Source organism: Coffea eugenioides, chromosome 1, assembly GCF_003713205.1.
Source record: "Coffea eugenioides isolate CCC68of chromosome 1, Ceug_1.0, whole genome shotgun sequence".
Lineage (NCBI taxonomy): Eukaryota > Viridiplantae > Streptophyta > Magnoliopsida > Gentianales > Rubiaceae > Coffea > Coffea eugenioides.
This window is the reverse complement of record NC_040035.1, coordinates 9574967-9599454: the sequence shown is the minus strand read 5'-3', so window position 1 is coordinate 9599454 and position 24488 is coordinate 9574967. Positions and strand designations below refer to the sequence as shown.

Here is a 24488-nt window from a genome sequence, read left to right as displayed (position 1 = left end):
AGACATCTACAAATCATCAAAAATGAAAATTGAAACTCGAAATCAGTCAAATTCAAGGAAAACAGATTTAAACTATCACACAAAACCAAACAAACAATTAAAAGAAATTGGGTTGCCTCCCAATGAGAGTCTTTCTTTAATATCTTTGGCTAGACAAGGCAAGGTGTCAATAATTGAGACACGACGGTGCATCTAGACTTATCGTCTCCACTTCTCCACTTGGAAAACCTTCGTAATAATGCTTGAGACGGTGTCCATTCACCACAAACTTATTGTCTGTCTTAACACTCTAGATTTCAACTGCACCATAAGGAAAGAAATGAGTAGCAATAAAAGGTCCAATCCAACGGGAACGTAGTTTACCTGGGAAGAGTTTAAGCCTGGATTGGTACAGGAGGACCTTCTGACCAACTTCAAAGGTTTTCCTAGAGATTTGTTGATCATAAAATGCCCCCGCTTCTCTCCTTGTAAATTAATACATTCTCGTACGCTTCGTTCCAAATCTCCTCCAATTCTTGCAAATCCAATTTTCGTTGAGCACCGGCCTTTTCTAGATTCATGTTACACTATTTTATTGCCCAAAAAATCTTGTGCTCAAACTCCACTGGAAGGTGACACGGCTTCCCAAATACCAATCTGTACGGTGACATCCCTATGGGGGTCTTGTACATCGTCCGATAGGCTCAAAGTGCATCTTCCAACCGTTGACTCCAATCTTTCCTATCGGGGCGCACCATTTTCTCCAAGATGGACTTAATTTTTCAATTCGATACCTCCGCTAGACCATTGGTCTGAGGGTGGTATGACGTTGAGACCCTGTGGAGTACACCGTACTTGCGAAATAGCGCGGCTATAGTTTTGTTGCAGATGTGCGTCCCCCTGTCACTAACAATGGCTCTTGGTATCCCAAAACACACAAAAATATTAGACCTGATAAAATCTGCAACCACTTTCGAATCATTAGTTCGGGTGGCCTTAGCCTCCACCCATTTAGACACATAATCGACTGCCAAAAAAATATATATAAACCCAAATGAAGTAGGAAAAGGCCCCATAAAATCGATACCCCAAACATCAAAAATTAATGGGACTTGGGGCATATGATCTCTACGAGTTATATTACTTATCCTTTGACATCGATCACAGGACTTACAAAACACATACGCATCTTTAAACAAAGAAGACCAATAAAACCCACTTTCTAATACCTTATGAGCAGTTCTCTTAGGTCTAAAATGACCTCCACAAGCAAAAGTATGACAATAACTTAAAATCGATTGAAATTCAGTTTTGCTTACATATCGTTTCATCACTTGGTCAGCACATCTCTTCCACAAGTATGGATCATCCCAGATGAAATATTTGGCGTCGCTCTTCAATTTATCTCTCTTCGATTTTGGCCTACTTACAGGAAAATTACCAGTCACCAAGTAGTTAATTAGATTAGCATACCAAGGTAATTGAGAATTTAGAGAAAATAAATGCTCTTCAGGGAATGCATCCTTCAATGGCTCGTTCTCCTCTCTAACTGGTATGCGACTCAAATGGTCGGCTACTAGATTCTCTGAGCCTTTTTTATCCCTTATCTCCAGGTCAAATTCCTGTGGGAGCAATATCCACCTTATGAGCCTCGATTTTGCATCTTTCTTGGTCATTAGGTACCTTAACGCTGCATAATCATAAAATATAATAATTTTAGCACCTAACAAATATGACCTGAATTTTTCTAAAACAAAAATGACCACAAGTAGCTCCTTCTCAGTGGTTGAATAATTCAGTTGAGCCCCATTCAAGACTCGGGATGCATAATAGATGACGCGAGCTGTCTTTCCTACTTTTTATCCTAATACAGCCCCTACAGCATGATCACTGGTATCGCACATGATCTCAAATGGCAAACTCCAGTCAGGGGGTTGAATGATCGGTGGCGAGGTCAATAACTCCTTCAACTTGTCGAAGGCTCTCTCACATTTGTTATCGAATTTGAAGGCCACATCTTTTTGTAAAAACTGGAACAACGGGGCTCCAATTTTCGAAAAATCCTTGATGAACTTTCGGTAAAATCCTGTATGTCCAAGAAAAGAGCACACTTCCAGCATACTCGCGGAGTAAGGTAAAGCAAATATAACATCTATTTTCACCCTGTCAACCTCGATACCTTTAGAAGACACAATATGACCCAGGACTATCCCATGTTAAACCATAAAATGATATTTTTTCCAGTTAAGCATGAGATTAGTCTCTATACACCTCAACAGAATCAGTTTCAGGTTATCTAGACAGGTATCGAAGCTATCACCGTATACGCTGAAATCGTCCATGAAAATCTCAATGATTTTCTCAACATATTCAGAAAAAATACTTACCATACATCTTTGGAATGTTACAGGTGCATTGTACAACTCGAATGGCATCTGTCTAGAAGCAAAAGTTCTGAATGGGCACGTGAAGGTCGTCTTTTCTTGATCCTCCGGTGCGATGGCAATCTGAAAATACCCTGAAAATCCATCCAGAAAACAATAATAAGCCCGGCAAGCTAAACGCTCAACCATTTGGTCAATGAAAGGAAGAGGAAAATGGTCCTTTTTGGTGACGGCGTTCAGCATACGGTAGTCAATACACTGCCTCCATCCAATGGGTTTGCGCACTGGTACGAACTCATCCGTTTGGTTAGCCTCCACTGTCACTCCTGCTTTCTTTGGAACTACCTGGACCGGGCTCACCCATGGGCTATCCGATATCGCGAAGATGATCCCCACATCTAGCAATTTCAAAATTTCTTTCTTCACCACTTCCATCATGAGGGGGTTGAGCCTCCTTTGGGCTTGTCGTACAGGTTTGGCATCCTCTTCCAGCCTAATCCGGTGCATACAGATGGAGGGGCTGATCCCTTTGATGTCACCGATGGTCCATCCCATCGCATCTTTATGCTCTCTAAGGACTCGGATTATCTTCTCCTCCTGGGTTTCCGAGAGTGCAGTTGATATAATCACCGGGAGTGTTTTGTTGTCACCCAAATACGCATATTTCGAGTGCTACGGCAGGAGGTTTAACTCCAACACAGGTGCCTGCATCACAGATGGTAATACCCTTCGGTGAGGTTCAGGAATGAAAATAGGTGAAACTTCATACCTTTCGTTGTGGTTGGCAACGAGTGTAATGCTCCTATTGTACATTTCAAATCTTCACTCCACTCCACCTCAAGAGTTGTCTCCAACTCGAGGTGATTAGTTAAAACAACCTCCAACTCATCCCTGCCAACAGTTTCAAATACTTCCTGCACCGCAGTGTCAATGGCACTTACAGAGAAAACAGAGCTAAAATTGGAGTTTGAGGGGTATTTCATAGTATCAAAAATATTAAAATGCACAATTTTTTCATCAAATTTCATGGACAAGGTACCCTTATTAACATCAATTTTTGTTTCTGCTGTACTAAAAAAGGGTCTATCTAATGGCAAGGGTGAGGGATCGGGTGAGTGATCATCATCCATGTCAAGTACATAAAAGTCAGTTGAGAATACTAAATCATTAATTTTAACCAACACATTTTCAACCAACCCATCAGGATATGCATTAGTTCGATCAGCTAATTGAATGATTATCCAGTTTCTTTTAATGGATCTAGGTTTAGGGAAGCATAGATAGATTTTGACATTACATTGATCGATGCTCCTAGGTCTAACATGGCCTTCCTAATCAAAGTGTTGTCTATCCTACAGGGGATAGTAAATATACCTAAGTCTCCACACTTCGGTGAGAGTTTTCTCCGTAAGACCGCTAACACATTCTCTCCAACAATGACTCTTTCATCTTCCCTCAGCCTCCTTCGATTGACGTACAAGTCCCTCAAAAACTTTGCGTACTTCGGCACCTGTTTAATTGCATCTAACAGGGGGATATTGATCTCTATCTTGCGAAATACCTCCAAGATCTCCTTCTCATTGTCTTGCTTTCTTAGTTTCTCCAGTCTGCTAGGAAAGGGAGGTGGGTTAGTCTTAACTGTAATGACTGAGTCCGGGAGTATCTTTGGATTTGTGTCATTGCTGTCCTCCTTTTCAAGATCATTTTCGATCTTTTCCTCATCCTTGTCCTTTGGAATCGTAGGTTCAGACCCCTGAATTTCCTTCCCGCTCCTTAGGGTCATCACGCTTACGTTCTTCGGGTTCAATTCAAGCTGAGACGGCAATTTACCTTGGACTTGGGACTCCAAACGGTTGATTGTTATGGCCATTTGATTCATCTGATTTTGAATGGATTGCATCTGGCTCATTTGATTTCTTATATTATGTAGTTCGGAGTCCGTCTTTTGTTGATGTTGCGCGGTGGTAGCCATCAGTTGTTTCATCATCTCCTTCAAATATAGACTAGAGTTCGGTGGCGGAGGTGGTCGGGGTTGGTACTGCTGCTGGTACTCTTGTTGTTTATTTGGCACAAAGTTAGACTGCCTGTTCCCTGCATAGTTGAGGTTGGGATGGTCCCTCCAACTGGGGTTGTAGGTACTTGAATATGGGTCGTAGGGCTTTCTTGGTGCGGGCGCGTGACCAGCCATGTTTAGTTGCTCTACACTTTCCTCTTGAATCATTGGACACATCTCCGTAGAATGACCCATACCAGTGCAAATCCCGCATACCTTGGTCTAAGATGCATTTCCTACAACCAGTTGTCTAACAAAAGAAGTCAACTTAGTCAGCTGCTGCTGGATAGAGGATGTCTCTACCTCATTCACCTTGTGTATCGGGACATCCTCCTTCGTACCAAATTGCTGCGAATTCTCCGCCATTTCTTCGATTAGCTCACACGCTGCTCGAAGGGTCTTGTTCACCAGTGCCCCTCCATTCGCAGCATCAATTATACTCCTGTCTCTGAAGAGTAGCCTCTCGTAAAAATATTGTATGAGCAACTGCTCACTTATTTGGTGCTAAGGGCACTTGATGCATAATTTCTTGAATCGCTCCCAGTAATCATAAAGCGACTCCCCTGGGTGCTGCTTGTTACCACAGATCTCCTTCCTTAGACTTGCAGCTCGAGACGCGGAAAAATACTTGTCTAAGAACTTTTTCTTCAGCTGGTCCCACGTGGTGATACTACCTGATGGTAGGAGTACAGCCAATCTTTTGCAGAGTCCTTCAAGGAGAAGGAGAATGCCCTCATTTTTATCTGCTCTTCTGTAATGCCCGGGGGCTTCATGCTGTTGCAAACGACATCAAACTCTTGCAAGTGCTTATACGGCTCCTCACCTGGTAAACCATGGAATTATGGCAAAAGATGAATTAGACCAGATTTTAATTCAAATGGAGTGTTATCATTTAAACTTGGGAAAGTAATGCATAAAGGCTGCTGATTTAAATCAGTAGCAGTCAACTCTCTTAATGTTCGTGCATTCGCCATAGTGACTTCTTCTTGATCTGAGTCACTCGAAGTATCGCCAAACGAATCTGTTGGTTCAACTTCTGGCTCAAGTCTCTGAGATGCAGCACTGGAGTGGTCTTCTTTGAGTTGTCTGGTCTCTTTCCTTATTCTGCGCCCAGTTTTCTCTACCTCAGGGTCAAAAATTAATTCACCTGTACTAGAAGAACGAGGCATACACTCGAAAAATACCAGAAAATTAGAACAAAAATGAACTAAAAAAGAAACAATTAAATGACAGTCCCCGGCAGCGGCGCCAAAAATTGACTGGTTGTCGAGACCTGTGCAATAATAAAATAAACCTAATTGCTAGTTAAAGTAACCAAAACCCGATTCCAAGTACTAGAGTAGGGACTCTAGGTGTGCAATTAGTTACTTGATTCACCCTATTCCCGAAGAGTTTGCTTGATCCGATATATTCGAACGGAATGACTTTTTTCACAAATAATTATGAATTCGTAGACAGGGCAAGTAGGGTCGTATTCTCAGAAATTGAGGATATTTGTCTCTTAAGAAATCCAAAATAACACAGGGGGTGTTTTTGTATAAACGATGACAATCAAAGAAATTCGAATAAAAAAAAATAAATAGTTAACTAGAAATTAAATGACAATTCACTAAAATTAGAGTAACAATAATTAAAGGTCTAGCCAAGAAATAATTTCAGCAATGGTTCACCTAATTGATCATCGATGCACAAGCAATTCCAATTATTTATTAATAAATAGGTTATAACTATCAAACAAGTGATGGCAGTCAACCCCTCCTTATTGTATTGGTGATTAAGGTACGCCCGTTAATCACTACTCTAATTGAGAAATAATCCTAAGTACACCTATAAGATTTAATTCCCCAATTGCCTTACGTATTAGAGGAGCCCTATTCTAACCAAATAACACACTACCAGGGTTATTTCAAATTAGCCTGCGTATCCCTTTGACACAAATCTAATCATGCCAGTTGTCACTAATTCAAGACAATTAAACAATTACGGATTTAAATGCCCTAATTGACAATAGATTATCAAGTTAACTAATTATTCGGATCCAAGACAAACAATTAATTGAACAAACTGTATCCAGGGAATATGCGAATAACAATAAATAAAAGAGAAAGATAAAATTAAATCGATTTCACAATTTTTAGGCGAATCAAAGCCTCCGTTGTTCCTTGACTAGAGTGAGGAAATTAGTTCATATTTTATGCGAAAAACCCACGCAAAATTGAAGAGAAAGCAGCAGCCATTGTCTCAGAAATTTGGAGAATTCAATTCGCTCCAATCAAGAAAAGATAGCAAAGTTACAAAAGGTGATCCCTTGTTTCACTTCGGATGACATACGAAGAAGGAAAAGAAATTACTAAGAGCTAAAAGGAAGAAAAGTCAAAGCTCTCCTAATTGCTCCTGACATGCGCAGGAGAAGTACTACTCAAAAACACCGAAGGAAAAATCAAAAGCTAAAAAAACTCCCCAAGTAGTGCTAATCCTCTGCAATTTCTAGTTTCTATCTAATGCCTGCTCTCATCCACTGTGCGGTGGCCCAGCCTCCAAACCGAAGACTCCAGCTTCCTCTTTTTTTTTCTTGCTGTCTTCGGCCAAATTACCAAAAAGGGCTTGCATCCCCTTATTCCAAAAATGTCCCTGAATGCCTGCTATTTGAACTCTTTCCCGATGACTGTCAAATTGGCATTGGTTGTGGTATTTTAATTCTACTCCCTGAAATAAATGTAAATTACGAAAAGTGAGTAGAATCTAATAATTAATCTACATCGGGTCAGGTAATAGGAAAAATTAATAATAAAATAAATGATAAAATCGCAACCTATCAATACATAAGTAAGTGCTATTTTATATACAACTCGAATGATTTGTTGTAATTATTCTTGTAGTACTCTCTCTCTTGCTTGAGAGCATCTCTCTCTAGTTTGAGAGCTTTTCTTCTCATTGTAGGAGGTTTCAAAATTGCAGCGCCAACCCAAAATAGAAAGTTACACAGAGCTAGCTTTACTTCCAATAGTGACTGTTCAACTTTCGTACAACCGAGACACCCAAACCCACGTCCATAAACTCTTCTCTGAGCTGTAACTCTGTTTCTTGTGTGGAAATGGTCATGATCCTAGGAACATTTGAAGGATGCAACCCAGAAAAGGTGACTTGAACTTTCGATGAGCTGATGTGCGTGATTTCGTAGTTGTCTTTTTTGGTAGTATAGATTAGGTTTTTTTGCTGTTTTTTGGTGCCTTCCTATTCTGTTTTGCAGGGGTACTCAACTGGATCTTCTGCGATTGGAAATAGTGCAAGGTAGCGCCTCTACAACTAGAATCTGGAGGATGGAGGAAGATTTAACAAGAGCTTTTAGAAAGTCCGACCTGTCTCAGTCGGAACTAGAAGGTGTAGATCTCTCCTCTGATGTAGACACCAAAATTTTAGCGTATTTTGCATTTACTATTTTGTCTTAATTTTTATTTGTCGTGTTAAGTTTTATTCACTTTTTAGTTTTTAGTTTTTAGTTTTTATTTTATTATTTTTATTTGTAAGTTTTTAGCATAGAATCTCTCGAAAGAAAAAAAAAAGAAAAAAAGAAAAGCATTCAAAAAATATGCTTTAGTTGTTTTGATTTAAATTCCATGTTTTCTTGAAGGAAAAAAGAAAGAAAAAAGATGAAAAATTTGAAAAAATGAAAAAAAAGGGAAAATTGAATTTGCATTTTGTTGTTTCTAATGTTAATTAAATTGTTTTTGTTTTTAATTTTTATTATTTTCAATTTTGTTATTTAAGTTTAAAAAAAAAAAAAAAAATGATACGCGACTTGCAAGCTGCGTTTTTCGCAGCTTGCAAGGAAGGGCTTCGGGCAGCCCTTGGCTGCAAATACAGAAGAAGTGGCTGGGTGTTAGGGTTGGTTTGGCTCCCATATAAATAGAAAAAGGCAGGCAGCCGCAACAGGAGAAGGAGAGAGAGGATTAAGAGATGACGGCTGAAAATAGGAAGCAAAAAAGGAAGCGATAAAACGGGAGTGAAAAAAGGAGAGAGCTTTCGGAGTGAGGAGGCTCGAGTGAGGAAGCTACAGACTGAGGAAGATCGAAGAGGAGCGGAGCAACAAGGAAAAGAAAGAAACCAAAAGGAAGGTGACGGGCAGAGAGAGTCGGGGGGAGAGAAGAAAACAAAAAAGAGAGGAAGTTTTTCTTTGAGGAACGGCTAAGGAAAAACCGAGAGCAAAGGAGAGAAATCTGGGCTGAGGTCTGAGAGAGAAAGAGAGTGGAGAGTGAAGCTGGGACAGATTCGGAGCAAAAGAAAAGGGAGAGGCTACGGCCGAAAGAGAAAGGGAGCAGCAACCAAAGCAGGGAGGAGGAGGAATTGCCGGAAACTTTCTTCATCGGCTGTCTTTGTTCTTTCACAGACTGCACTAGCTTCTATCCATCTTTCAAGGTATATTTCCAAGCTATCCATCAAAGCTATGTTTTAGATTTTTACTTGAAGTCAGGATTGTTTTTCTTCTCCATAAATCTGTTGAGGAAGGGATGAACTGTAATCTTGGATATTGTTCTGTTTCTTCCTTTTCTTGGTTCCGTTGTCAAGGATTTTATGGGAAAGGCTAGATTTTTTCCGTTGATCAAAACCTCTTAGCAGCAATCTTGATAAAAATTTGATCTTTCGGGCTGCTAAACCATTTTATGTGAATGTATTGTTCAGAATTTCTTTGTTGCAATCAGTTCTTTCATTGTTGTTTGTTTGTTTGGAGCTTTAAAGTTAAGCAGCTTGTTGTTTGGTTACCTGAATCTGGTTTGCTTGATGAAATGAAAAGTCGCGGCTGGGTAAAATTGCAGAAAAGCTTGCGGCACTTTGTCTCTTTCTTTCTATCGTTGTTTTTGCTGTTTACTTTCATTTTTTGTTGGTCAGCTTCATTTTTCTGTTTTCGATCCTGCTACGAAGTTGCGTGTTTAGTTGATGATGGATAGGTAGAATTCTGGTTCCTTGTTGAATCTGTTTGCATGATAAACTAGAAATTCTGGACAAGTCGCGGCTGAAAATTGCAGCAAAGCTTCTGATTTTCCAGATTTGCATGATAGCTTTCTTGAGTTTTTGTTTCCTTGTTTGGGCTTGCGGTTTTGGATAGCTGTTGTTTAATCTAAAGCCTTTGATGCTTGGTTAAAAATCCTGATTCATTATGGGTTGCCAAAAGCTTCCTAGCTTTGCAGAAATTCTTGCGGCATTCTGTCTTGTTGTTTTTCCTTATCTTGGGCGGTCATCAACTCAGATTTGCCATCTTAATCTTGCAAACAAATTGTCATGTCTAGATTTGGGTCAATAATTTCTGGTTTGATGAACTTGTTTGTATGATGAAATGGATGTAGTTGTTGCTGGGTATTGCCGAAGCTTTGGAAATAAAAAGGAACAGCCTTTGTTTTCTAGCTGCAGAAAGCTTTAAAATGCAGAAATCTTCTACGTATGCATGCATGGAAAAATTCTGAGTTTTGCATTTTGACCCTCCAAGTCTCCCCTCGTTCTACTATGACCCAGTCAATTGAAGAATTTCATCAATTTGGTCCTTGGCAACTCTAATTTTGCAACTTCATTGTTTGTTTGCTTTAATTGGCTACCATGCTTTGCTTAAATTGCACTTAAGTCACAATTTTAAAGGTTTTATGATCAATTGAGCTTGTGTTTGTACATTTTCTTTAGTTTTTCCAAATAAATTGGTACCTTGACCCTTTTATTATTTTGGAGGGTAAATTAGTAGTTTCGCCTCGCTAGGGCATCGATTCAAGGGAGGTACACCCTATCCCTTATTTGCACTTCATTTGACCCTACGTGCTCCTACGTGTTATGTGAATATGCATGTCTACTTCGCTTTCCTTGCCTTTCCTTAATTCCTTGCATTTATTTCATTTACTTTTGCTTTTATTTAAGTTATTATTTTAATGGGGTATGTGTACACCTCTTGGCTTGTAATAGATAGGGCTGTGGCGAGCAATTTGGTCCATTTTCCCCTTCCCCTTTTGTTTTAGTTAGTGAATGTAATAGGTTCATTAGCTTGGTTGCATGCCTACGTGTTAAGTGTTATTCATTTTATTAGGCTTTTGCATCTAGTCGAGCATGCTAAATGTTACGTGCTACGTGTTTGGTATGTCTACTTGCTTTCCATAGTGTGGATGAATGGAATGGATGAATGTACGTCACCACACTAGTCCAACGCTAGTTGTGGCTTCTTTTATCGTTTCCACTAGTCTAATGCTAGTAGGAATTCATAGAAAGGGCTAGTCCAACGCTAGACCCAATAGGATTTTTCCTTTGTTTTTCATTAATGCATTATTTGCTTGTTCACTACATATCATGCATTTTTCCTTAGTTTTATCATTTGGCATGCTCCTCGATTCCCCTTTCCCCTCACTTTAGGTCTTGCATCTCATGCTAGTTAGGGTACATTTGCCTGAAGAGTCCCCTTTCGATAAGGGAAACGAGCGAGTTTGGCTACGAAATAGCCTTAGCACGCTAGTTTTTCCTTCTAATCAAAGGGAAGATTAAAGTCACAAAGTTAGGACTCCCCGTTCCCGTCTTGATGCATTCCTCTAGGGTTCATGCATTTCATTTATTCACTATCCTATACACTTCTACTTTATACTCTATCCCTTTTTCCACATTCTCACTTCACACTACTTTTGGATGTTTTCATTTAACTACTCACACTTTATACCATATCACTCGCACACATGCACTTTATGTTATTTTCACATTATCATTCTTTACTCACCTTACCTTGTAAATACATTTGCACACCTCCACTTACATCCTATTATTTTTATCACTTTTCTCACTTCACACAAACTCACATTTTCACATGGCATGCATTCCACTCATTTTTACGTCATTTAGGATTATGTGTGACCTCTCCAAAGGATCATTATTGGGCTTCACAATTAATGTGATTGGCACCACTCAACCTTTGAAGAGAAATTTCCCCCATGTCCCCCTAGGTCTAGGTTTTTTGCATTCATATAGTTCGTCCAACATGCGATACATACCTTGGGTAGAAAAACTAGGAAAAGAAGGGCTAGTCACGCAACTAGCTTTTGCTAGGGTAAGGGAGTGCCTTAGGCTTTGCCTTTGCCTTCTCCCTTATCAAATGTGACCCCCGATCCCTCGCTTTGGTTACGTAGACCTAAAAGTTCTAAAAAGGGTTTGTTTATTTCGCTTTCCAAAAAATCACTTTTGGGTGACTTGGTACACCCTAACTCTATACCAAGTGGCGACTCCATTTTTTCATTAAAAACCCTTTTTGAACTTTGCTTGGCCAAATCGTCGCATTCTCAAGTCCCATGGCCTTTTTACTTTTCATTTCGAACACGCTCACATTCCACTACTCACACACCACACCATCAAAAAGTGGGGCGCGACATCTGACGATATAAGTGAGGGGATCCAAGACCGTAGGCAGAGTCTGGTGCGAAGGTTGATAGGCAAAAAGGTTGCACATTTCACGGGTATTAAGAATTTTACTAATCATGCATGGGGATATCCCAGGAACTTAACTGTTACTGAGCTGGGTCCAAATTTTTTTCAATTCCAGTTAGAAAGGGGAAAGGACTGTGAAAAAATCCTGTTGGGAGGACCGTGGATTATGGATAATCAGATTCTAGTGATTAAGGAATGGGAGGTTAGGTATGAAAGGAAGCTCCACCATTTTAGATTTGCACACATATGGGTACAAATTTGGAATCTTCCAGTCCATTGGTTGTGTAAGTCAGTGGGCTTTAAGTTAGGAAAGATTTTTAGGTCGGTGAGAGAGGTACTGGTTCCACCAGGGGAGGGAAAGTCTGGGAGACATCTGAAGATTATGGCTGAAGTGGATATGCTACAACCTCTCCCGAGGGGTACGTTGGTAAAGCTTGAGGGAGTGAACACATGGGTGGAATTTAAGTACGAGAGATGCCCAGATTTTTACTACAATTGTGGGATCATTGGGCATGGGGACAAGTCATGTACAGGGGACAAAAGGGAAGGACTGTCTTGTAGGGAAGGCCAGTATGGTGCTTGGATGAGGGCAGGAAATATAATGGCCTCCCCCTTGAAAGCATGCTTCACGTCTAACACAGAGGCGAGTCAGAAACCTAAAGAGTTGACAATGGTAGACAAAGGATCCAATAGCAGGATAGGGGGGATACTTGAGGAAGGATCTGGAGTCATGGGTGGTATAAGTAGCAGGGGGTGACAAGGAGACTAAGGGAAATGATCAGGAAAAACTGGCAATGGAGGAAAAATGGGGAGAGATTCTGAGGGAAAGTACAGGACTGAAAGGACGAGTAGAGAAAGAGGGTAAGGGTGAGGGAAAACAAAAAGAGGGGAGTGGAACTATAGTGCAGGGAAATATTGAAGCCCATAAGGTGGTAGTGGACCTGGGAGTAGACTTGATTAGAAAAGAAAATCAGATCCCAGAGAATATGGTGTTAGATGATTGTGTTGTTAGAGAGAGGATAGACAAGTCAGGAAAGGGGAGTTTGAATAGCAAGGACAGTAACACAATAGATGCCATGAGCCGAATCCAAGTAAGTGAAAGCATACCAGGAAGGAAAAATTAGTGGAGGAGGAGTTTGCGCACCAAAAGAGTACCATTGAAAGATATCAAGGACAGGGGAACAGAGAGCAACATTGGAGAGAAAAGAAAAACACAGGAAGAATGCCATGACTTGGATCTAATGGAAAAGGACACAGTACAAGGTCCACACCACAAGTGCTTAAAAAGGGATTAAGATGATGCACAACATGGAGAGGAATTGGAGGCTAGCCCCGCAATGCCTCCACCAACACAATGAAGGTGGCAGTGTGGAATTGTTGAGGTGCAGGAGACCCCTTGACAATTCCCCAACTTAAGGAGGTACTCCACCTCCACTCTCCTAGTATAGTATTTTTGTGTGAAACAAAAAACAAAGAATGGTACATGAAGCAAGTACAAAAAAGGATTAAATTTGAACATAGCCTTGTCGTGAATCCCAAGGGTAGAGCAGGGGAATTAGCTTTGCTTTGGAAGGAGGGGGTGCAACTGCTTGATGTACACAGTACTGAGTGGTACATTGCAGCAATGGTGGTAGATAAGGAGTTAAATGATCACTGGTGGCTGGTAGGAATATATGCAAGTACTGAGGAAAGAGTAAGAGTGCAACAATGGGAGACTATAAAGGAAAAGAAAAGGGAATGGGGGGAAAAATGGATAATAGTGGGAGACTTCAATGATATCTGCTCAAATGGGGAGAAATGGGGAGGGAAATAGAGATCAAAGGGTAGTTTTAGGGAGTTCAATAGTTTTATCTTTGGGAACGAATTGGTGGATATAGGGTATAAAGGGGTTCCTTGGACATGGAGCAACACATGGGAAGGGGAGGGAGAGATAAAAGAGAAGCTAGATCGATGTTCAGGGAGTGTTGGATGGGTGCAAGCGTATGAGAATACTACAGTTGAACACATTGAGAAAGAAGCATCAGATCACTGCCTGCTAATGGTGGATACTAAACTGAAGCAAAGGGGTATAAAAAGAAGGTTCTGTTTTGATTAGAGATGGGCAAAGGATGAGGAGTCTGTGGCTGTTATCCAAAGAGCTTGGGAGCTGGAGCAACATGGGTCTAGAATGTTTAGAGTGGTGAGACGAATCAAGGAATGTAGAGTAGCTTTGATTGAATGGCACAAGGCAAATAAAGGCAATACAAAGGCAAAAATTGAGGAGCTAAAGGAGCAACTAAGGGTAGCACGTGAGGGGAGTGAGCTGGATAAGAAAGGAGCTTTTGCAAACTTGAAGCTACAATTGAGTAAAGCATACAAGGATGAAGAGCTATATTGGAGCCAGAAATCAAGAAGCAGATGGCTCAAGGAGGGGGATAAGAATACAGCTTACTTTCACCTAAGTGTCATGGCTAATAGGAAACAGAACAATATCAGCATACTCCAGAAGACAAATGGGGTGTGATGTGCAAGTGAAGAGGAAATTGAAGCTGAAATTAGCAAACACTATGCGGAGCTCTTCAAGTCTAATGATCCTACCAAATTTGAAGAAGTGTTGCTAGGCATACCTCGCACTATTTCCAGTCTCATGAACACATAGTTGATTAAACCTGTGACTGAGTTGGAGATTCAACAAGCCATTTTTTCCATGTTCCCTAATAAAGCTCCTGGAGTTGATGGTATGCCCCATTTATTCTTCCAAACATACAGGCATATTATCAAAAATGATGTTGTTAATGCTGTGACTAGCTTTTTCCATTCTAGCAAAATCTTAACGGCCATCAATGAGACCATTATCTCCTTAATCCCTAAAGTTGAAAATCCTGTTGTGCTTACTAACTTCAGACCCATTAGTCTTTGCACGGTGATTTATAAAATTATATCTAAGATCTTGGCCAATAGACTGAAAAAAGTCCTCAAGCATTGTATTAGCCCATCACAATCTGCTTTGTACCAGGGCGACAAATTCTAGACAATGTGATCATAGCTCATGAAATGTTGCATTTTTTGAACAACAAGAGGAGAGGTAGAGTAGGCTTCATGACATTAAAGCTTGATATGTCTAAAGCCTATGACAGAGTGGAGTGGAAATTCCTAGGCAGAATTATGTATTTCCACAGTCCACTACTCCTTTAATTTAAATGGACAAAAGGTGGGCAACGTCAAACCTTCCAGAGGAATCCGACAAGGAGACCCCCTTTCTCCCTACCTGTTCATTATATGTACGGAAGGGCTGTCTAATTTAATCAAGAAATTTGTGGGAAAAAAGCAACTAACTGGCATCAAAGTCTGCAAGGACAGCCCTATGGTTTCACATCTATTTTTTGCAGATGACTCATTATTGTGTTGCAAAGCAAGCAAGGAGGAGGCACAAAAGGTCAAGGAGATCATTCAGATATATGGTCAAGCCACGGGACAGGTAGTAAATTTTGATAAGCCAGCTATGTTTTTCTCTAAAAATACTCCCAACTTGATTAGAAGGGAAATTAGTGAGGTCTTGGACAACATGAGAGAAGTCTCTAGTGGTAAATACTAAGGCTTACCTATGACTATTGGGAGAGCTAAGAATCAGATTTTTGGGTACCTGAAAAGTGTAATCACAAGAAAACTTCAAGGGTGGAAACATAAGTTGCTTAGTCCAGGGGGTAAGGAGGTTTTAATCAAATCAGTCATTATGGCCATGCCTACATACATTATGTCTTGCTTCAAGCTCCCTAAAGGCTTGTGTAAGGCCATTAGTGCAACCATAGCTAGATTCTGGTGGGGTGGTGGGGTTGCAGAAAATAAAATTCATTAGGTTAGATGGAGTAAGCTGTCGGAGGTTAAAGGGAAAGGGGGTTTGGGCTTTAGAGACTTGGAAGCTCTCAACGTGGCCTTGCTTGCAAAACAAATTTGGAGAGTTGTCACCAATCCTAATTTGTTAGTAAGCAAGGTCCTGAAACCTAAGTACATGAAGGATGAGGATTGGTTAGACCAAAAGCCCCTGCACACAGCTTCCTGGTGCTGGAAAAGCTTGCACAAGAGGGGAGAGCTCCTTCAACAAGGGTTATACAAAAGGGTGGGAGATGGAAGGGCGATAAAAATCTGGAAAGATAGGTGGTTACCTGGATCAACTGCTGGGAAAGTAGCCACAGCAAGACAAGTGGGATGCCAGATAGAGTTTGTCCATGAGTTAATTGAGGGAGGGAGGTGAAAGACTGATCTCTTGCAGCACTGGTTTAATGCAGCTGATGTAGAGCATATTACTAGTATTCCTCTAAGCCTTTATGATAGGAAGGACAGACTATATTGGAACCATAGTAAAGCTGGGGTCTATACAGTGAAATCAGGTTATGTTTTTGCAAAAGGGGGAAGGGACACCATAAACCGTAGATTAGAACCTGATTCAGAGACTAGCTGGGAAGTAAGGAAGCACGGCGGTGTGGAAAAGAGTGGGGAGTCTAAATATTAAGATGAAGCTGAAGCATTTTTTATGGAGGTGGGCTGGCCACTAATGAAGCACTACGTCAGAGAGTTGGAAAAGGAAGCAACATTTGTTATTGCTGTGGAGAGGCTACCGAACCCATTGAACACATATTTTTCTTTTGCCCAAAAGCTCAAATGGTGTGGAGGTTAGCTCCTGTGAGATGGGAAGGGCTCGTTGAACTACAATGCAATGTGTAGAGATGGTGGGATGCGGTGTTGGAATCAGCTAAGGAAGCGCAAGGAATGGATCGAATAAAACTCACAGTAAATATCCTCTGGCAGCTCTGGAAAGCGAGGAACAAGATGGCATTTCAGCTGGAAAGTGTGGATGCAAAAGGGATCATCGACAAAGCTCAACAGGAATGGATCAAATACGATGAGGCAAATGGAATAGATCCCTGGGCAGCTGCATCATCCGAGAGGGGAAGACTGGCTCAGCACACTTGGGAGCCACCCAAGGAGGGAATCATGAGGATTAACACGGATGCAGCAGTTTCAGCAAAAATGGTTAGAACTGGTCAAGGGATAGTTGCAAGGAACTGGCGTGGGGAATTAGTGAAAGCCCGAGGAATTGTTGGAAGAAGAAGAGGGGAGGCTACCACGGAGGAAGCGTTAGCGATCAGGAGTGCGCTGGAAATGGCTCAAGCTGCAGGATGGACAAAAGTAGAAGTCCAGTCAGACTGCAAAAATGTTGTGAGCTCTATTAATACGGGTAATGTTCAGGATTGTAAGATACAAACAATCCTAGAAGACATTGTGGTCCTCAAGGATAGCTTTGACAGTTGCTTAGTTCTCTTTGCTCCCAGGACTACGAATGGTTGTAGTCATGCAATGGCACAACTCGCTGTCAAGTTGGTTAGGAATATTGAATGGGAAACTTCTTTCCCAACATGGTTAACAGATTTAGCTAGGAAAGATATGGGGGTAGTTACCCCTTTTTGTAATTAACTCTTGTATTATCAAGCATTAATATCTATAAATTGTTCTCGTCTATTTAAAAAAAAAGAAAGATTTGTTGTAATTGTAATATAACTTTAATTTTTATAGTTGTGACCCAAAAAAATAAATTTATTAAAACTTTACCATTTTATTATATTCATAGGTATTAATAGATGGAAATTGTGATGTATAGATAAGTGCAATTCTATATATAACTCGAAAGATTTGTTGTTATTGTAATCCAAACTTTCTAACCTTTCACAAATTCAAAAATACTTAAGAATTTATAATATGACAAATTATTCTTACATATTTTATAAGGTCATGTGAAAAAAATAGGTTTCATAATATATTTAAAATGCTTAAAACATATAACATTTATAAATGATACATACAATTGTGTATCATACATTTACATTACGAGTAATTACTAACTATAATACTAAGTTTCAATCATTAATGAAAAAATCTTAGCATTATTTCAAATAAACTTCCTAATACTTGTTTCATTAATCATGTATTATACAAGTATATTACGAGTACTTACTAATTAAGGTACTAAGTTTTAATCATTAATAAAACATTTTATTGTTATTTCAAATAAACTTCCTAGTATTGGTTTGGTATAAGTTTTTTAAGCAAAATAGTACATTTGTGCTATAAATTAGTAAGTTTTGGTCATTAATCAAATTTACTATGTTATAAGTAAGAATTACTATTTGTGTATAAAAACTTACTATTACTTGAACTAAACTTACTCTCTCAAAAGTATGTTTGCGATATAAAATAGTAATTTATCTCTTTAAAAAGTAAGTTTCATATTTATACCAATTTACCTTTTGAGACACAAAAAATACTAATTATTACGGTTAACTTACTATTTTAGATGAGAAACTTACTTCCTTATTTTTAGGCATTATCCTAATTAGGTGGATAGATTCAACAGGTAATTAAATGGTCGCTAAAAATAAAATAACATGTTATATCAGGCAAAAACTGTTTAGTTATCATAACGATAGTTACTACAGTATTTTCCCACAATACAATATAATTGATACACAAAAAGCAAACAAGCTTATTATTATATCATCTTACTTTGAATAAATGCGCTGCCACCATCCCAACAGGAAGTTTGCCCACTAAGAAAATCTCATACACTGGATAAAAGCAGAAAAAAAAAAAAAAAAGTCCAAGAAAGTAAAAACAGCATAAAAATACTCTCCCCAGACGTCAATTGAAATGACACAAAGCAGTACCGAACTAAACTCATCCCGTAGTGGAAAAAGGAGACGGACAAGGGGGTGCGATAACTTCCACAATTCCTTCAAGCATCTGGCTCACCTTCCTCATTTTAGGCCTAAGCGAAGAGTTTTCTTGGATACACCACATGGCAACCATCTGAAATCTCTCCAGCATCATTTGATCTTCTAGGGCCTCTAAATCATTTTCAACAAACATATCCAATCTTCCTTCTTGAAAGCAATCCCAAGCCCAGTCAATTAAAATTGGGTTTTCTCCTTCACCAAGGTTTTCAATGTTCTCCACACATCTGCGGCAAGAAATGATCTCCAGTAACAAGACACCAAAACTATAAACATCAACCTTTGCAGTGATTTGGTTGCTCCTGAACCATTCGGGAGCAACATACCCTTTTGTTCCTCGAATACTAGTAAATGTTCGACTCTGATTGATCATCAAAAGTTTTGCCAATCCAAAGTCAGAAATCCGAGCATTGAAATACTCATCAAGGAGCACATTCTGGGGCTTTATGTCACAATGAATAATTTGAGTATTGCATTCTTCATGAAGGTATACCAGTCCCCTTGCAATCCCAATAGCAATTTGAGTCCTCATACTCCAACTAGGTTTGGGATTATTGAACAACAATCTCGCGAGAGTGCCACAGCTCATATATTCATACACCAATAGACGATGTTGCCCTTCATCACAGAATCCAAGCAAGCGGACCAAATTCTTGTGGTTAGTCTGGCCTATTGATTCCACTTCAGCACGAAACTCCTTGTCAGCATCTTGATCCATTCTGTATAACTTTTTCACTGCAAAAGTAGTGTTTTTGGATCTGATTTGCAAGTCACCTTTATAAACAGTACCAAAAGATCCCCTGCCCAACTCTTCCTTGAATTCATTTGTAGCATCTGCAAGCTCTTTGTACGCAAAATAAAGCAAATTTGTATTCAGTGCATCAGTATTTGGATGAGTTATTACCTTCTTTTTGTGGTATATGAAGTAAAAACCGAAACAAGCAGTGGCAATGAACACCAAATTTACGAAGAAAGAGCTTCCAAGGAGCAGAGATCCCACAAGTACCACAGTTCCTCGGTTTTTTGGCTTTGATCCTGTCAGAACTGGAGGAAGAGTTTGACCAACTGGGGGAAGAGTTTGACATACTGGAGGAGCATCATTTTTGCGATATTTTATGAAAGCTTTTGACTGACCGCCAGTGCTTTCTGCCCTCCCATTAGCAAGTGGCAGCCTCTTCTTCCAGCAACCACTGCCACTGAAAATGGCCACAGCACAGAAACAATCCTGCAAGCAAGATTGCTTACAAACTGGTTCTTGTGAAGGATATATTCGCTCATAGTCGGACAGAGGCCAATTTATGTCATTGACCACCTCTAAATCAAAAAGGCTTTCTGAAGAGCCCTCTACTTCACCACAGCCAAGAGAAGAGTTTGGTATGCAGCTGCCATACGCGTCCTTTGGATCAAGCAATATATACCCGTTTGGACACTTGCAAGCCGGTCTTCCATTATCTTCGAGGTAGCAAACGCTGTTAAATCCACAAGCTCCACTCCCCATTTCTCCTTGAATATAACATATATTAATCGGCACATACCAAAAAATTGTCCAGTTCGGGTTGCCAGTAAAAGTCCTAGGATGATAATAATGTGTGAAAACCCCATAAAAATCTATTGTTGCCCTATGATAGTATTCTGATGCTTGTGGTAATGATTCTGCAACCAGATTCAGCTGTTGTGTTTGATTGATCGCCTTCCTTATGTACATGGCGCCTGTGCCCTCAAAAGTAACTTGATAACCAGAATTCAATGCATCTGTGGAACTAGAAGTCTGACTATTGTAGTACTGAACTTCATCATACACATTCGTTGGTACACTTCTGGTAGCAAGTACTAGATTCCCGTCACCATCAAAATGGAGATAAAATCTTCCTTGAGAGAAGTTTGTTGCTGACTGTCGAGAGCTAAGAGAATTGCCAATTGCCAATCCTTGATTTGGCAATATGGTATCACTAGGAAATTTGAAGCTTTCCCACAGCCAGCTATCATCACTCCCCTTGAGTATAAAATTGCCTGTATTATTCATAAAACCATGATCAACTTGATTAGAATTGACATCAGTAGTCCAAAGTTGTGAGCCCTGAGGGTTACGAAGCACAAGACCAATTTGACCATCAAGCACCACGGTCGAGTTACGAGGAACCGAGTTGATTGTATTAACATACCAAACTACAGTTTTGTCTGGTATCTTGTGATACCATATGGAAAACAAGAAAAGATCCTTCTCCTGAAGTTGCTGGAATCCAAATGCAAACTCACCAGAAGGTGAAAGCCAGTAACTGGATGTTTCACCTGCAGTCAAAGTACTGTTATTGGGCACAGTACCATTATTTTGAGCCAAAGCAGAAACTGGAAGGAGAAATACCAAGAAGATGAGTTGTATGCATAGATTTGCCATTGCAAGATATAGTTTAGGCCTCGTCATTAAAATGTAATAGCATGTTTGATATATATTGTAAAATAAACCATGATGTCCTTTGCTTTCAAGGTTCTTTAATTAACTAGTCAGCTCGGAAGATTTTGAACTTTGGAGTCATTTTCCACATCCACGTATAAAGCTGGAATATGGTGACTGCCTTAATGGTCTTACATTAGACATCAAAATGAGCACGTAATGTAACGCGTTTTCAAATTGTCAATCAAAAGATAAATCAAAATCCAACGAAATGTCAGCTTTTCCAATACAATCAGCACTAGCATGGTTCCTTTCACACCACAGGAAACCTAGGCATGTTTTACACACCAAGACAATCAAGAAATAAAAGTTCTTTATTTTTTAGGCAAAATAGTAACTATTTTATTGGTCTACGCAAGAAAACAGCTTACACACGTAACTATTTTATTGATATAGGCAATTCTTCATCCCAAGCGTAAGCACCGCTGTAAGGCACATTTGCTGCACTTTTTGCCAAATAGCTTGAGTGACTACAGATAAAAAGTAAATGATCGATACTTGCAGCATCCTGATTACAAAGTACACATTGATCAGAGTCAACTGAATCCCCCCATTGCTTCAACCTATCCTTAGTCTTAAGCCTATGCTTGCACAATAGCCAAAGAATAGAGGGAAAGCGTGGAATGTTTCCATTTCCCCACACCATATTGTACCATTGCACCTTAGGTCCTGATTCTTTCAGTTTTTCCATAACAGATTTCACTGTAAAAATGTCAGAAGCATTGGCAGTGCAACTAATCTGGTGGTCCTCATGCTCAGGCAAAGGAAGAAAATATTCAGGAGTGGCTAGCATTAATTTCCTGAGTTCTGAATTGATTCTCCTTCCCACCGGCCATTTCCACTGTGCAGAGTCAATACGCTTAGCATTTAGCAACCGACTCTTGCATGGTAAATCCAAAAGCAGGCAACAGCTGAATTGAAAATTTTTGGTATAATGGGTCAATAGGATGCCAATTATCATACCAGAAACTTGTACTACTGCCATTACCCACTATAATCTTAATATAATCCTGAACAAGAGGCCTTAACTGCAAAATTTTCCGCCATCCCGACGAGCAATCCCCGGGAATCTTCACTCCCCAAAAACAAGAATTTCACAACGACAAACTATGCACCCATTTTACCCAAAGTAATCCCTCTTTGCAACAAATATTCCAAATCAGCTTGAATATAGGACATTTATTCCAAAGCTGCCAATCAAATAATCCCAAACCCCCTTCCTTCTTTGGTGTACAAAGTTCCTTCCAGCTGACTTTAGCATTAAAATGCTGCATCGCATCCCCTGACCATAAAAAGGAAGCCAGTAAGCTGTTTATTTTCTTTACTAGTGCCTTAGGAATAGAGCTGTTAAACGAGCCGAGTCGAGCTCGAGCATAGGACAATCGAGCTCGACTCGAATCCCTAATCGAGCTAGTTCGAGCTCGCTCGATTGGTAATTCGAGCTCTACAAGGTGCTCGAACTCGACTCGATGTGTTGGTAGAAAACTCGAGCTCAGGCTCGAGCTCGAGTTTTGAAATCGAGCCGCCGAGCTCGAAGCTCGAACTCGAGCTCGCGAAAAACTCGAGTCGAGCTTTTCGAGCTTGAGCTCGAGTTCGAAGCTCAAGCTCGTTTACGGGAGAGCCCATATCACAAGAAGATACACTTTCTCTGATTTATCATTTGAAGCCAGAATGACAATACAAGCCATGCCAAATGACAATACTCGTATTTCCCTGATTCAATTCAACAAGCCATGCCAAATGACAATACAAGGCAGAGTCTAAAGTTAAAACTACAGCAAAAACCATCAAATGGAGAAACAAAATGTCCAAAGCGGGATTACAATGTCCAAACCACATCAAATTACAAGAAGTTAAAACTGCAGCAAGAAGTTAAAACTACACCAAATGACAATACAAGAAGTTAAAACTTCAGCAAACCAGGTCAGATTACCACGTCCACACCAAAATGTCCACATTACAACCTGAAAAATTATATAAACAGCCACATTACAATATCAACAGCCACCAGTAATCCAAACCAGATCAGATTACCACATGTCCACACCAAAATATCCAAACCAGATCAGATTACAACATGTCCAACCCAAAATGTCCAAACCAGATCAGATTATAACATGAAAAATTACATAAACAGCCACCAAGCAACATCAACTGTCCAAACCAGATCAGATTACAACATAAAAAATTACATAAACTGTCCCCAAGCAACATCAACGGACAACAGCCACCAAATTAGTCATTGAATGATTCAGGAAGTTCAACTTCTTCAAATGTGATTGATTCGGCCACATCAAGTGATTCCTACAGAATAAAAGTATGAAAGTTAAAAAATTCATCAAAATCCGAAATAAAGCAACTGTAACAACAACAAAAACATCCAATCAATTACTTACACGAGACTTATTCTTTAGGCCATGAAGACTGCGGATCCAATCGTTGCCGCAAAGCAACTTTTGCACCGTCTCAACCGACATAGAAGCTCGTCGATCATCAATTACTCTCCCTCCAGCGCTGAAGGTAGATTCTGAAGCCTCAGTGGTAACAGGAACGGAGAGTATATCGGCAGCCATCCTCGACAAGATGGGAAATCTGTGACGGCCCCACCTCCCTCTAAGGCGAACCAAAGGGTTCGGCGGGTCGCCTGCCCAGCTCTTGCCGGGACTCAGTCGTTCACCACAGTCCTCACTTAAAATCTGAATAAATCACAAGAATAAATAGGGCAACGATCCAAAATTTAAAGCGAAACTTATATACATTGTCATCCCCAAACGGGCGTGTAAAGATCGAATATACAAAGGTTCTCAATCCTTCATACGTCCAGCCCGTGCCAAGCACTAGGCGAGAACCACTACAAAAGAAACAAAAGAACTAGACTGGCTAGTCTATGCTCTCATTCTGCTCGCCGTCCCCTGTTAAGGAAAACAAAACTAAAGGGGTGAGCTAAAAGCTCAGTGAGGTTCCGAACAGATAATCGGACAATCAATTCAATACATTAAACATGGAATATCAATAATTCAAGAAACATTTATAATGGAAAGCGATAGTAACATTCATTAAAAGGATACGGCCCACATGGAGCTATTTGTTTGTTCGTTCGTTCCCCTGACTTTTCCCCTTATTCCTCCAATCGTTTAAAAATACATTTTTTGTAAGTAGAATCCCTCGTTCATCCTTTTGTTCGTTCATCCCTTTTCCGGACGTTGACCGGACTCCACCCATCCGGACATTGGCCGGACTCCACCCATCCGGACGTGGCCGGACTACAAGGTAATACTCGGGTATACCAAATTCACCCAGGATCACCATATCGCCCGACCGAGTCCGCTTCTGGCTCGAGTCGATCGGTAACGAAGGGCAGGGCCCAATTCAGCCAAACGGCTTACATTCATGCGCAACTAGCATTTAATCATTAA

General features: G+C 40.1%; 2 protein-coding genes and 1 non-coding gene across 3 annotated transcripts; 1 reads left to right on the top strand and 2 right to left on the bottom strand.

Moving 5' to 3' along the window:
- The first annotated feature begins 4912 nt into the window (after positions 1 to 4912).
- LOC113752840 lies at positions 4913 to 5019 on the top strand. Its single transcript, XR_003464916.1, has one exon. It is a non-coding gene; the product is annotated as a small nucleolar RNA R71 (small nucleolar RNA).
- A 13424-nt stretch (positions 5020 to 18443) lies between these two features.
- LOC113767425 (G-type lectin S-receptor-like serine/threonine-protein kinase RLK1) lies at positions 18444 to 21042 on the bottom strand. The gene has a single exon (XM_027311525.1). It carries the CDS (start codon positions 21040 to 21042, stop codon positions 18565 to 18567), a length of 2478 nt encoding a protein of 825 aa, XP_027167326.1. The 3' UTR covers positions 18444 to 18564.
- A 409-nt stretch (positions 21043 to 21451) lies between these two features.
- On the bottom strand, positions 21452 to 22057 carry LOC113767418. Its single transcript, XM_027311512.1, has one exon. It carries the CDS (start codon positions 22055 to 22057, stop codon positions 21452 to 21454), a length of 606 nt encoding a protein of 201 aa, XP_027167313.1.
- Positions 22058 to 24488: the final 2431 nt, after the last annotated feature.

Excerpts from the sequence above, each read along its gene's own strand:
- LOC113767425 (XM_027311525.1), bottom strand. The coding sequence starts at position 21,042 with ATGACGAGGCCTAAACTATATCTTGCAATGGCAAATCTATGCATACAA.
- LOC113767418 (XM_027311512.1), bottom strand. The coding sequence starts at position 22,057 with ATGGCAGTAGTACAAGTTTCTGGTATGATAATTGGCATCCTATTGACC.